Genomic DNA, 12,249 nt, shown 5'->3' with positions numbered 1-12,249 from the left:
GGGGATTCCATAGTCCTGCTACTGCCAACCAAGTACACTCAGGACTAACCCCATTCAGCATGGATTTCAGGGGAAGCCATGCACACACAGATTGCACCCTAGGGAACATAGATTTGGAGAAATGGCATCACACAGATGCCCATTGGGCATCACGCAGCCGCCCTGAGCCTATGAGTTTCTGCCACGCAGAAAGCTGGGAACGCAATAATCATGTGGTCTCGGTCATGGACGGAGTGTAATGAGTCTGGGTCTGAGTGGCACAGGTCTACTCCCCCACCCTGGTCTACTCTGGATTTGTTCTTCAGCAGCCTCTGCTCTCCTGTGGCTTCAGACCACTCTCTAGGTGTGCATCCTTCCACCTCCGTCTGTGCTGGTACAACAGATGACCCAGAGCAACTGCTGGAACCCACAGTGATGGCAGGAAGGACAGGAGCACACAGACGACCTGCACCCAGCCCGGGTAGAGCTTCTCCTCTCTTGAGGGGAAGTGTTCCTGTGGAAACAGAAGGGCATGCTCAGATATATGTCCTGGCAGGGACCACACCACCCATCCCCAAGAGGAGCTAGGCTGATCCTTGGCCACCAACTTAAGTAAAATGGCAACTTCACTCCCTACTTCCTGAAACAGTGAATACACAGATTCTTGGGGAAATGAAAGAAGTTTGGCCAGAACTCCTACCCCAACCTCTCCTGAGGGTGAGTACCCCCAAAAGGGCAGCTTTGTACAGCCATCATTCTGGGTCCCCATATTTCTCTTCTGTGACGTGGCAACACAGCTCACCCAACTTTCAGATGCTTCTTGTGTGTTTGCATGGGCAGGTATAAAATACATCTAACGAGACAGTTCTCATGCAAACTTCCCAAGTATACAGCCTCCCAAGTATACAGGTCCCTGCTGCTCTGCTCAGGTCTCTCTAGGATGGACTTAGAAAGGATTGCACTCATGATAATGAGAGACACAGATGCAGGTGAAGTTCTGAACCATGCATGTGTGCTTCTGATGACCAGGCAGTTGGGTATAGATCAAGAGTCACAGCTGGAAGCAACCAACCCACCTTAGGAGACTGTGAAAAGCCTGGGGCCGTATTGATAACTATACAATATCCCCTGTCCATCAATTATCTTGACATATATTAAAAATGAGCAGTTTTCCATCTGCTTGTCCCAAAGCACACAGAGAAAGTGAAATGTCCCTAAGAAAGAGGCCAGTGGGACCTATGTCTCTAGAGCAGTGGTCCTGGATCTTCCTAATGCTTTGACACCTTAATTTAATTCCTCATGCTTTGGTGACCCATCAACCATAAAATTATTTTTGTTGCTATTTCATAGCTGTAATTTTGCTACTGTTATGAATCGTAATGTAAATATCTGTGTTTTCCTATAGTCTTAGGTGACCCCCGTGAAAGGTTGTTTGAACTCAAAAGGGGCTGCAAAGCACAGGTTGAGAACCACTGTCCTAGAGTCTAGAAACCACTGAGATCCACACTCTGCTCACGAAAGCCCTAGCCTTGGAATGTTAGCATCCTCAAGTCTTATAGACAACCAACTATTTACACCCCTAATTTCCCAGTTACCAGAAGTGGTCAGACCACACTACCACTAAGCCACGGGGAGCACCATGGATGCTAGGTAAAGCCTGAAGGATTTCCACAGCCTCATGAGAAGGACCTACGTATTGGGGGTTCCAGGCCTTGTAGCTGGGCGGTCTCTGGGTCAGAAGGATGATGTAGGACAGGAAGATGCTGAGCAGCAGCATAGGGCTCACCACCCTCCATGTCACCTGCCAGTAGAGCCCAGGCCGCCGCCCAGTCATCCACTCAATGTCATCACAGAACCTGCAGAAAACACAGGAAATACTAGCTCAGGTTCCCTTGTGTGGCCTCATTGGACAGCCCATCCTTTAAAGTCAAGAGCAGTGGGCACCCTGAGCCCACCCTGAATCTAAAGGTACCAGGGCAGAGCAGTTCCCAGGATCCAGTACACCACCCATTCCATCCCCTACGCTGCCCTGAGAAGGGGGCATGGGAACAGCTTACCGCTTCATCCCATAAACATAGATGACCCCAACCACCTCCATGAAGGCAAAAAAGATCAGATTCAGAGAAGCTGCAAAGCTGTCAAAGATCTCCAGCCAGTAGTTTCCAGACTGCAGTGTGAAACAGATGGCTGAGAAGAAACAGACAAGGCAGACCATCCCTGGGGACAAAGGTAAGCAGGATGAGAGGCAGTGTGGTGGAGGATCAGGAGGCCCTGGGCAGCAGGAGGCTTTTCAGGTTTCCTTGACCCCCATCCCTTGGTTCCTTTCTCCCTATCTCTCCCAGTACTTTGCCAGGCAGCAGGGAGGACCTGCTAGAGATGGGGTTCTGTTTGCATAGGGGAAGGGAATCCCAACTGTTATACCTCCCTTCTCCCCATTCCTATCTATCTTCCCCCTATCCTTTCCTTCTTACTACTATTCCCCAAAAAGAGGCCATTGGGGTTTCCCAGCTTCTAGAGGTGAGCCTGTCCCCGGCCTTCCCCAGGAGCATGGACCCTGGACTTCTGCTTCCAAGTGTGTTAGTTGTTGAACAATGGGCAAGATGGACAAAAGCCCAGGGTGGACAGTAAGGACAGGCCCTCCACCCATCTACTTACCAGTCATGGCTTCTTTGGGGATACCTCTGGGTAAGATCCCCATGTCAAATAGTGGTGTGATGACACTCTCCATGTTCCCAAACATGGAGGACAGACCCAGGGTAAACAACATCCCAAAGAAGAGCACGGACCACACAGAAGCGGCTGGCATGTGCAGGACAGCTTCTGTGAAAACGATGAAGGCCAGGCCTGGACCTGAGGCACTCTGCAACACAGAGGCTATGCTATGGTCACATGCACAGCACACAACTCACATCATAACACATGCACACCCCCATCCTGATACATGTGCATCCGTACCTTTACCTGAATGTGCTACGTTATAACATGTATACATGTCACACAGTGACACATGTATACACACCAACATGTGTGTACAGCACCATAACATGTACGCAACCCATACCATGACACATGTGCCCTATTCAGTGACATATCTGTGCTCCACACTGTAACACATACACACTCCCTCATTGTGATACGTGTAATACATGTGCACCCACACCATGACACATGCACACCCTTACTATCTCACGTGTACTCTACCCTATGATACATTCATGCCTCACACCGTGACATAGGCAAACCCTGCACTGTGATATGTGCATCCCCACACCTACCATGACATGTGTGTCCCATACTGTGATATGTACACACTCTACACCATGATCTATATACACACATGCTTTCTGGTGTCAGAAATGCTACACTGCTTTTCTGGGAAGACAGGCCACAGGCACACCTCTGAGGGAAGGGGGCGCTTTTCCTTGAATATCAATCAGCTGAGCAGGGAATCTATGGCCTTGGGATCAGAGGTCAGGAACTACTGCCCTGAGGATCTTCCCCCCCATCCCTAGTCTGGTACCTATGGGTCCCCAGCACCCACTGTCCTCTATGACAAGACTGTGGCTTCCATGTTCTGTGTCCCAGCAATGTTGTCATCCTAAATTTGTCCTGTCTGCTAGATGCAGGCAGACTGAGGTGCTTTTCTGGGGTTCCCTGTGAGATATATCCCCAGCGTTTTGCAGCTCAGAATTCTCTCTATGTGGCCCTGGTTTCCTAGGGACAGCCCTCCTGTCCTGTTCCTGTGGGTACCTTATCCAGAAAGTCTTCCAGATGGCAGGTCTTCAGTGGGAGCTGGGCCAACCTTTCACCGTGAGTGGCATTCAGGTGCATGAGGACAGCTGGGTACTCATCCCTAGAGATGCTAAGCTCTGGAAAGTCGAACTCATTGATGAGGCTCAAGATGTTTCTGCAGGAGCAGAAAGAGACTGGTGAGGAGAGGATTCGATGCTCTACAATGGCCAGCAAATGTTCCAATATCCCAGGGAAGTTCTGAAACAAATAGCAGCACCCAGATGAGGACTCCAGCCTTTCTAGACCCTGTGGTGTCCCACAGATACCTGTGTCTGGCCAGCACTGGAAAGAGGAGGCTCTTTCTGCCTGTGAGCTAAGAATAGGAGCACCTCTTCTGTGGGCATGAATGAGGAGGAGACAGATTCACCTGACACTGCTTTTGCAGACATGTAAAATATAGGAGTTATAGGACAGTTAAGACTGCCTGTTCCAGTACAGCTATGCTCACCCGTCCAGGCACCTCCCATAGTCATTGGTCGCCTTGAACCCCATGATGGAGAAGATGGTGATGGATGCATACAGGGACGTCATGCTGTTGACCAGGGCAATGGTCACGGCATCCTTCTCACAGTTGTTCCTGGACACAAGCACATGGCCATCATGGGACTTTCTGGGTCAGAACCAGCCTTCCTATGGGAGGAAACGTGAATGATTCCCTCCTTAGCACCTCTACAGCCTGAGGCAGGCTCACTCTGAACCTAGAGGATATGGGGACTGATCTCATGCTCCCAGGATGACTTCAGCCTCTCCCCACACTCCTCCACTACAACCCAACTCAGAACCACCAAGGGTCTAGGGATTCATGGAGTGGTGGGCATAGATGCAGGCTTTTGAGACTACTCTCCAAGGAGAATGCATATAAGTGCACCTTGAGTGAATCCAGGCCAGTGAGTTACCACAAACACTCAGAGACCTCCTCTGTCCTATAGAAAGGTGGATGGCCACAAAAAGTTGGTTTGTTAGAGTCTGTCATGGTGTGGCCCAGTGGTTTAGATTAGTGGCACTGCACCCTGGTATCCGGCAGCAGCATCTGTGTGTGTCAGCGTCAGACCTGAAAGTTTAACACTACGTATATGATTTTATGGTACATGTACATGTTATGCACATTTTGGTCTGCATCCTGCCCAGTGTGAAAGACATGCAAACGCTGTCATCAAAAATGAAGTTTCTGGGGCTGGAGAGATAGTTTGGTGGTTAATAGTATTTGCTGCTCTTACAGAGGGCTGAAATTAAGTTCTCAGTACCTACAAACATCTGTAACTCCAGTTTTAGGAGATCTGGCCTCTTCTGACCTCCTCAGTCACCAGACACACAGCAAGACACATGCATAGTAGGCAAAATACTCACACACATAAAAATAAATTAATAAAAATAAAAAATACCTACAGAAAAAGCTGACTGGAGCTGGTGAGAGCTCACTGACTCTTGACTGATAGTAAGTGAACCTGCATAGGGCCAAATTAGGCCCACTAAATGTGGGGCACAGTGTCTGTGGGGACACTGGCAGTGAGACCAGGATTTATCCCTAGTGCTTGAACTGACATCCAGGAGCACATTCTTTTTGGAGGGATACCTTGCTCAGCTTCGATATAGCGGAGAGGGCCTTGACCTTGCCTCAAAGTGAAGTGTCAGACTTTGCTGACTCCCCATGGGAAGCCTCACCCTTTCTGAAGAGTGGATGGGGAGATGGGGCAGGGAGAAGGTAAAGGAAGCGGGAGGAGGGGAGAGAGTGGGAACAGGGATAGCTATGTAAAATGAGAAAAGGTTGTATTAAAAAACTCTTAATAAAAAAGGAAAATGTAATTTAAAATAAGTCATAAAGAAAATGAAGCTACCTATGTCAGTCATAACAAAAAGCAAAACCAGAGATCACGACAGAAAGGAGCTTGTGCACAATTGCCTAACAGTCAGTATGGTGGGGATTCTCCTGGACCACAACCTCACACAAAGTCCACCAGAGAGTACTTCTGCAAGAACAACTGTTAACCCTTTCCGATCAACTTCAGACTATTGGCCACTGAGTCAAGATAACTTGTGAAATTCTCGTATTCTTTGGGATCTGACCATGATCTGCTGCCGCACTGGGCCCAGGCCTTTCCATTGCATTGCTCTGCTATGTCCAAAGGGAAGACCCCAGAATTCTTCAAGCATCTTCAATTGTTTTTGTAATATACAATTTACATCCCTATTCGGCCTTGGGTGAGCTAGGTACTTGGTGGAGTCCAGACCTGCCACTGAGGCCCAACCTGACAACCTTCAGAGGACATCGTGCATTATCTTCAGTAAAACAGTAATAGTTATTCAGGAAGTCTTAAGAAGCCCCTATTCAGAATGAAATTCCCACTTGGAGTTCACAGGAGATTCCCCTTATCCGACAGCGTGATCCCAATTTGCTGTGTCTGTCTCAGGTGTGCTGACTCAATGCTGGGACTGTAAAGGCATCCAAACACACACCCCACAAACAGTCTGCATACCTGGGCGGGTTGTAGCTTGCAAAAGCAATATGTCCTCCAAAGGCCAGAGACAGGGAGAAAAAAATCTGGGTGGCTGCATCGAGCCAGACCCGTGGGTTCTGGAGAATCTTCATCTGGAATGAACGGGGGTGGCCTGGTTATGCAGTGGGCAGACCATACCCGCTTCTCCATCTGACTATTTCAGAACACTGGCACACCCATGAGCAGGAGAATATAACTCGTTCTAACGTCTCAGAAGTGAGCAGCCTGGGGGTAGCAGCAGACTCAGTTCTGAGATGAGTCTGACAAGCCCCTGGCTCAAGAACTACAGACCTAGGTCTCTGAGTCTTTACCTCCTAGGCCTTAGTGTGACTTGAGGTGCTCTGAGGGATATGAACCATCTTTATCCACTCTTTCTCTGATGCTCATGCTAGGAGAAGTGTGCTGGAAAACTCCCAGGATCTTGGGGTTATCTAGAAGGGTCACAGGCTCTGGGTACAGGCCTCGTGAATCTTGTACCTCACTGGTTATGGGGAGCATGGCAGGGGTTAGTACTTGATCCAGAGGTGGGTCACCTGATCCCCAGCCAGTCTCTGTCTGAACTACACTCAATTGCACCCCAACTTCCCTCATGTGTCTCCCCACTCAGTTATCTACTTGCCCCAGATGGAAGTAATGCACGCTTCATCTAGCTACGATGCCCCTCCTGATCCCTGTGGGTGTCTTCACTCCGCATTGACTTGGCAAGCTTTACTGACAATGTACCCTGGCCGTGACCCCTAAGAGTGTAAGGTCTACTTACGTTGGGAGTGAACAGGTAGGTCAAGCCCTCTGTTGCTCCAGGCAGGGTCAAACCTCTGACGAGGAAGATGGTTAGCACCAGGTAAGGAAACAGGGCTGTAAAGTAGATCACCTGAGGGCGACAAAGAATGACACATAGATAGGACTGCGCCCCAAGAAAGCCTTTGTAGGAGTTGCTGAGAAGACGGCCAGGGCCCATGTCCCAGTACTCTTCTCAGACCAGGCCAGCACTGGGTATTTGGGAATGTGGGGTCAGGGCAAGGTCAGACTCATGATTTGGGCTCATGGCCAACATTACACATGCCTCCATTTTCACATCTGTGCCTTGTGGAGTCAGCTGAGGTAAGCCTTGAGGTCCTAGGATACACAGGTCTCTCTCACGAACAAGGATTGGTCCCCATAAAGAGGTGTCCCCTCTTTAGGCTCTCTCTTCCTAGTCTTTGCTCCAGCCTTAACCTCTTACCCCTCGGCCTCTTCCTCTTTCATTTTTCAAGACAGGGTTTCCTCTGTGTAGCAGCTCTGGATGTCCTAGAACTCTTTCTCTGTAGACCAGGCTGGCCTCAAACTCACAGAGATCCGGCTGCCTCTGCCTCCAGAGTGTTGCACCACCACCGCCCACCCAGCCTCCTCTTTTTATCTTCTGCCCCCATTCCCAGCCTTTGTCCTCATCCCCCAGGCTCCTCCTCATATCCTGGACTCCCTCCTTCAGTTCCCCCTCCCCTTCCATAGCCCACAGCCTCCCCCTCTCCAGATGCCTCTCCAGCCTTCTCCTGCTATGTCTCCCTTCTACAATAGCTATGGTTGGACTCTACTCAGTCTTTCTTGGACGGCCTTGTTCCTGACCTTGTATCCTGAGACCCTCTTCAAACTCCTTCTAATCCTCATTCTGGGCTCACTCAGTTCTTGCTATGTGGCCAGTGTCCTCTCTATATCATCCTCGCTTCCCTGATACTCCAGCTGACCACAGAGCTAGGCCCTGTCTACAGCTGCCCACAGTCTCCTCTCCTACACTGGGCCAGCACTGGTCCTCAGCTGGTATTTCAGGCTTCCTCTAAGTGTCCACATGAAAAGGATATTCAAGGGACAATAATCTCTGTGTGTGCCTAAACCCCATGAGCCAGACCACAGGACCCACTGGTACATTTTCAAGAGCTTGCTGAGAACGTGACAGGCTGTGTGGATTCTGTACAGATGCTCGGTAGCCAGCAATCAAAGGCAGAGCCAGGGTGTGAGGGTCCAAATGGCCACCTGAACAGAACCTGCGCATGATAACATGCGTGGCTTTCTCCTGTTCCAGAGAACCACAGTAACCAATAGTACCACTGTTCTCTGTCCCTGACAGACAATGACCTGTTCACAGCAGAGCCAGACAATGCTGGTGCTATTAACACTTTAAAAGCAAAAGCGGTGCCAAGCCAGGGAGGGAGAAGAGGGAAAGAGAAACAGGAGGAGGCACAGGTTATGTGGGGTCAGCTGCCGCTGAGTAGGAGCAGTCAGTGCTCTTGGTGGCCCTGTAACAATCCAAGGAGGACATATGGGATGTGACTTCCCAGAGGAAGAGTAACAGGAGCAGAGGTTTGGTGGGACCCACAGAAGACAACCTGATGGACGAGTTAATCCCAGTCACACGCACCAGGTGTGAATGGTCTAAACACCCCACTAAGGAGAAAGCATTCAGAGTGGGATGAAAGAAACCCAATGGGAGGCTATCAATAAGAGCTCACATTCAATATATACACACAGAGGAGGGTGGACATGCTGTATGAACACACAGAAGAAAGTCAGTCCCCATTAGATACATGTTAGTTCCAGGACAGGCAGGACCAGGCGAAGGAAACACTGAGAAGCGAAGAGGGGCCAGTTCTAGAAAGCATCTCGGGCACACAAGCTCCCCACGCACAGTGTGCAGGCAGCGCAACTCACCTTCCCTGTGCTCTCAATGCCTCTGATGACGCACAGATACACAGTTGCCCAGCAGGCCACCAGGCAGAGGAACAACTTCCATTGGATAGTGCCTGTGTTGTTGATGTCAGATGTGATGTTCAGAGTCTGCCGGTACCAGAAGTAGCTCACAGTGCCGCTGCCCTGGCACTCCTGCACAAATCCTGGAGCCAAGAGCACTGTTACAGGCTGGCCTCAGAGTCTGGAGACAATCCACACCATTCCCTAACCACTACCCATGAACTACAGGCGCCAGCATGGCAGACCCTTCACAGCCTGGAACTGCCCTGAAAGGGCTACTTGGGCTGTTTTTACCACCTCCCTTTTGGGCTCAGGATCCCCTTGTGTGCATCTGTGTGCATGTGTGTATGTATGTGTATATATGTGTGGCTGTGGTGTGTGCACACACATGTGCATGTAGGGCAAAGGATAACTTAGAAATGCCATCCAACTTCTTTGAGACTGAGTCTTTTATTGTTCTGACATTCACCAACGAGGCTAGGCTGGCTGGTCAGTGAGCCCCAGAGATATATCTTTCTCTGCCTCCCCAGGACTAGGATTATAAGCATGCACCACCATGTACAACTTGTTGTCTGGGGATCAACTCATCTCCTAAGGCCCCAGGAACCTTTTCTTGCTTCTCTTTGGTACCAAGGCCAAGATGAAGAACTCTGCAAGAGGCTAGGTGCCTCTCTGGAAACAAAACTATCATGACTCTGACTGGATTTCAAATGTGCCCTTTAGAGAAGAGACCTGAGTGAGGTATGTGTTCTGTAGCTCTGCCTTCATCTGCTCCAGAGCCACACATAGAGCCTCCAAGTTCCCAGTGGGGTCTTACTGTTGGGACCAGTGAGACCCAAGATTCTGAATTTCTTGTAATCCCCTGATCTGAGTGCCTACAGCTGCTCTGAGCACGAGACCTTCAGGAGTTCCTGATGGCAGGAGAGTGGTTTCTGGTGGGTTTGGCTGGGGCGTGGCTATCTCTATATAAGCTGCCCCTGAACACAATAAAGTGGGCATTCTTGGGGAATTCAAGGATGACCCGTGTCACTCTCTCTTGCTCTCTCCCTCTCCCTCCGTGTGTGTGTGTGTGTGTGTGTGTGTGTGTGTGTGTGTGTGTGTGTGTGTTTTAACCTCCAGCCCCCTTGCGCAAAGCTCGCGAACTGGGTAATAGCGCACCGAGCGCAAACACGGCGGCTCGGTGCGCGGCATCTTACCCGTTTTGTTGAGATCCAATGGGCATGTACTCCAGGGCAGCGGGTGTTGGAAGGAGTTGAGGAAGAACCACAGGACCCACAGAAGAACGGTGTTGTAGTACAGGCTGATCAGGAAGGATACTGAGAAGCAGCCCAGGCCTGCAGACACAGTAACGCACCCAAAGTCAGGTAGAGAATAAATGGAACCGTCCAGTTACACGTGGCCCGTCACAGCTGCTTGTGTATCTTTCCAACTGTCTTTGCCCTGTTTCCTATGCTTGCCCTGTCTCTCACCATAAAGTGCCCCTCTCCTCAATTAAGAGGTCCCCAAGGGTCCTGAGCAGGTGGCACGGTCTGAGAATGGGGCATACCTACTCCACCAAGGTAAGGAGAGATGGTCCGCCACACGCCAATACTGCCCCTTCGTAGGCGCTGGCCGATGGCGAGCTCGATGTAGAAGAGCGGGATCCCCTCGAAGACCAGGGCGATGAAATAGGGGATGAGGAAGGCCCCTGCAAGGACACAGGGTGAGCAGATAACCAGAGAGCCTCGGGTGCCCACGGCTGATCAGCGTGGTCGACGGAGTGATGGTGTCATCAAGCCGTGCTCATGACAGTTTAAGTGCAGTGTCTGTTCCCAGCATGTATTTGGGTCATCCCACCAGAGCGAGGGACGGCAGAATGACCAGGAGATCCCACCCAGACCTTAGGGCCTTTAGTGCTTTTTTTAAAAGTAGTATTGCGGAGGCTAAGGACATAGCCTAGTGGTTAAAATGTTTGCTTTGCAAGCATGAGAATCTGAGTTCAAGCCCCAGAATCCTTGTAAAAAGCTGGGCATGGTTGTGCACACTTGTAATCTAAGCTCCGGAGGTGGGGGAGGTGGGCAGATCTCTGTAGCTTGTTGGACAGCGAGCCAAAGCCTACTTGGCAAATTCCAGGTCAGTAAGAGATCATGTATTTAAAAAAAAATAAGGTAGATGGTACCTGAGGAAACAGCTGATGTTGTTCTGTGGCCTACAAACACACACACTTGCACATACACACACACATGCGAACACACACACATGCGAACACACACACATGCGAACGTGCGCACACATGCGAACGCGCACACATGCACACACACACATACACACACACATACACACACACAAATGCACATACACACACATGCACAAACACACACACATGCGCACACACACACACACACACATGCACAATATAGAAGCTAAGAAAATTTGGAGAACAAGTCAGCCTAATGTCCCAGCTGGGCCCCACAAGCTCACAACTGTCCTATTGGGAGCTGTTCCATGTTAGCTCTCAAGACAGTATAGTCTATATTTGAAATCTCTTCCTCCTGCACCCCCAGTACAGAGCTATCATCAATGTGGTTTTTGTAGCTATGTGAAGGGAAACAGGTATCTAAGGAAGAGAGGCTCTGTGAGTGTGTATGGGGGAGTGACTTTGCTCCTTTACTAAGTAATAGGCTGTCATGGGTAGAGTTTAATGATCAGTAAAAGTGTCCATAGTCCTATGTGTTCTGGAGAACCTCTTGACTCTCAGAACCCAAGCCTGTGCTGTGCCAAGGGTCGGCTGCCTTGGGGGTGGATCATTGATGAAGCCAAGCAGCTTGCTATAATATTATGCAAAGAACCAGGAAGAAACCAACCCTGAATCTAGCTGGACACCAAGGTGGTGATGGGAGCCCAGAGTCCACTGCTTGCATCCAAGACCAAGACGCAATCTGATAGGCAACAATGATGTCACATTCTACTCTTACTCAAGATCCTAGGAGGTTGGGTGCCAGGAGCGACTCAAAGGCACTAGGCTATTCTTTGGATAATGGCAAAATATAATTTCCAAGAAGAGACAGTTGCCACCCGAGGGCGGAAAAGGCTGGACAGGGAGCATGTTGGGAGCAGGCGGCTTACCTCCCCCGTAGGTCTGGCACAGGTAGGGGAACCTCCATATGTTACCCAGTCCCACGGCAAAGCCGATGCAGCTCAGGAGGTACTGAAGTTTGTTGTCCCACTTGGGCCTCTCATCCTCCATATCCACAAGTGGGTCCATCCCCGAGGCCTGTGCCAT

At 50.1% G+C, this 12,249-nt stretch overlaps 1 protein-coding gene across 3 annotated transcripts; it reads right to left on the bottom strand.

The window, feature by feature from the left end:
• Positions 1-301: 301 nt before the first annotated feature.
• Slc6a18 (solute carrier family 6 member 18) lies at positions 302-12,249 on the bottom strand. 3 transcript variants are annotated; one of them, XM_057790054.1, is made up of 12 exons: positions 12,093-12,249; positions 10,534-10,674; positions 10,184-10,321; positions 8,949-9,130; positions 7,027-7,137; positions 6,246-6,358; positions 4,220-4,348; positions 3,705-3,886; positions 2,485-2,533; positions 2,037-2,216; positions 1,673-1,835; positions 302-493 (listed from the first exon to the last, which is right to left on the bottom strand). In XM_057790054.1, the coding sequence occupies exons 1-12, from the start codon at positions 12,247-12,249 to the stop codon at positions 302-304; spliced, it is 1,737 nt and encodes a 578-aa protein (XP_057646037.1). The 3 variants fall into 3 exon arrangements, with proteins under 3 accessions (XP_057646037.1, XP_057646035.1, XP_057646036.1); XM_057790052.1 differs by lacking the exon at positions 2,485-2,533 and adding an exon at positions 2,635-2,839 and having other exon boundaries at positions 2,037-2,196; positions 3,730-3,886; XM_057790053.1 differs by lacking the exon at positions 2,485-2,533 and adding an exon at positions 2,635-2,839 and having other exon boundaries at positions 2,037-2,166; positions 3,730-3,886.

The sequence above is a fragment of the Chionomys nivalis genome, chromosome 15, assembly GCF_950005125.1.
Source record: "Chionomys nivalis chromosome 15, mChiNiv1.1, whole genome shotgun sequence".
Classification (NCBI taxonomy): domain Eukaryota; kingdom Metazoa; phylum Chordata; class Mammalia; order Rodentia; family Cricetidae; genus Chionomys; species Chionomys nivalis.
Note: the sequence above shows the minus strand (reverse complement) of the source record. Positions and strands in the feature narration are given on the sequence as shown.

Bases quoted from the DNA above. Each gene is read 5' to 3' on its own strand.
- Slc6a18 (XM_057790052.1), bottom strand. From the start codon at position 12,249: ATGGCACAGGCCTCGGGGATGGACCCACTTGTGGATATGGAGGATGAG. The intron at 3,887-4,219 runs GTGAGCATAGCT...CTGCTCCTGCAG, and splicing joins TATGGGAGGTGCCTGGACGG to AAACATCTTGAGCCTCATCA. The intron at 2,197-2,634 runs GTAAGTAGATGG...CTTTGTCCCCAG, and splicing joins CCCCAAAGAAGCCATGACTG to GGATGGTCTGCCTTGTCTGT.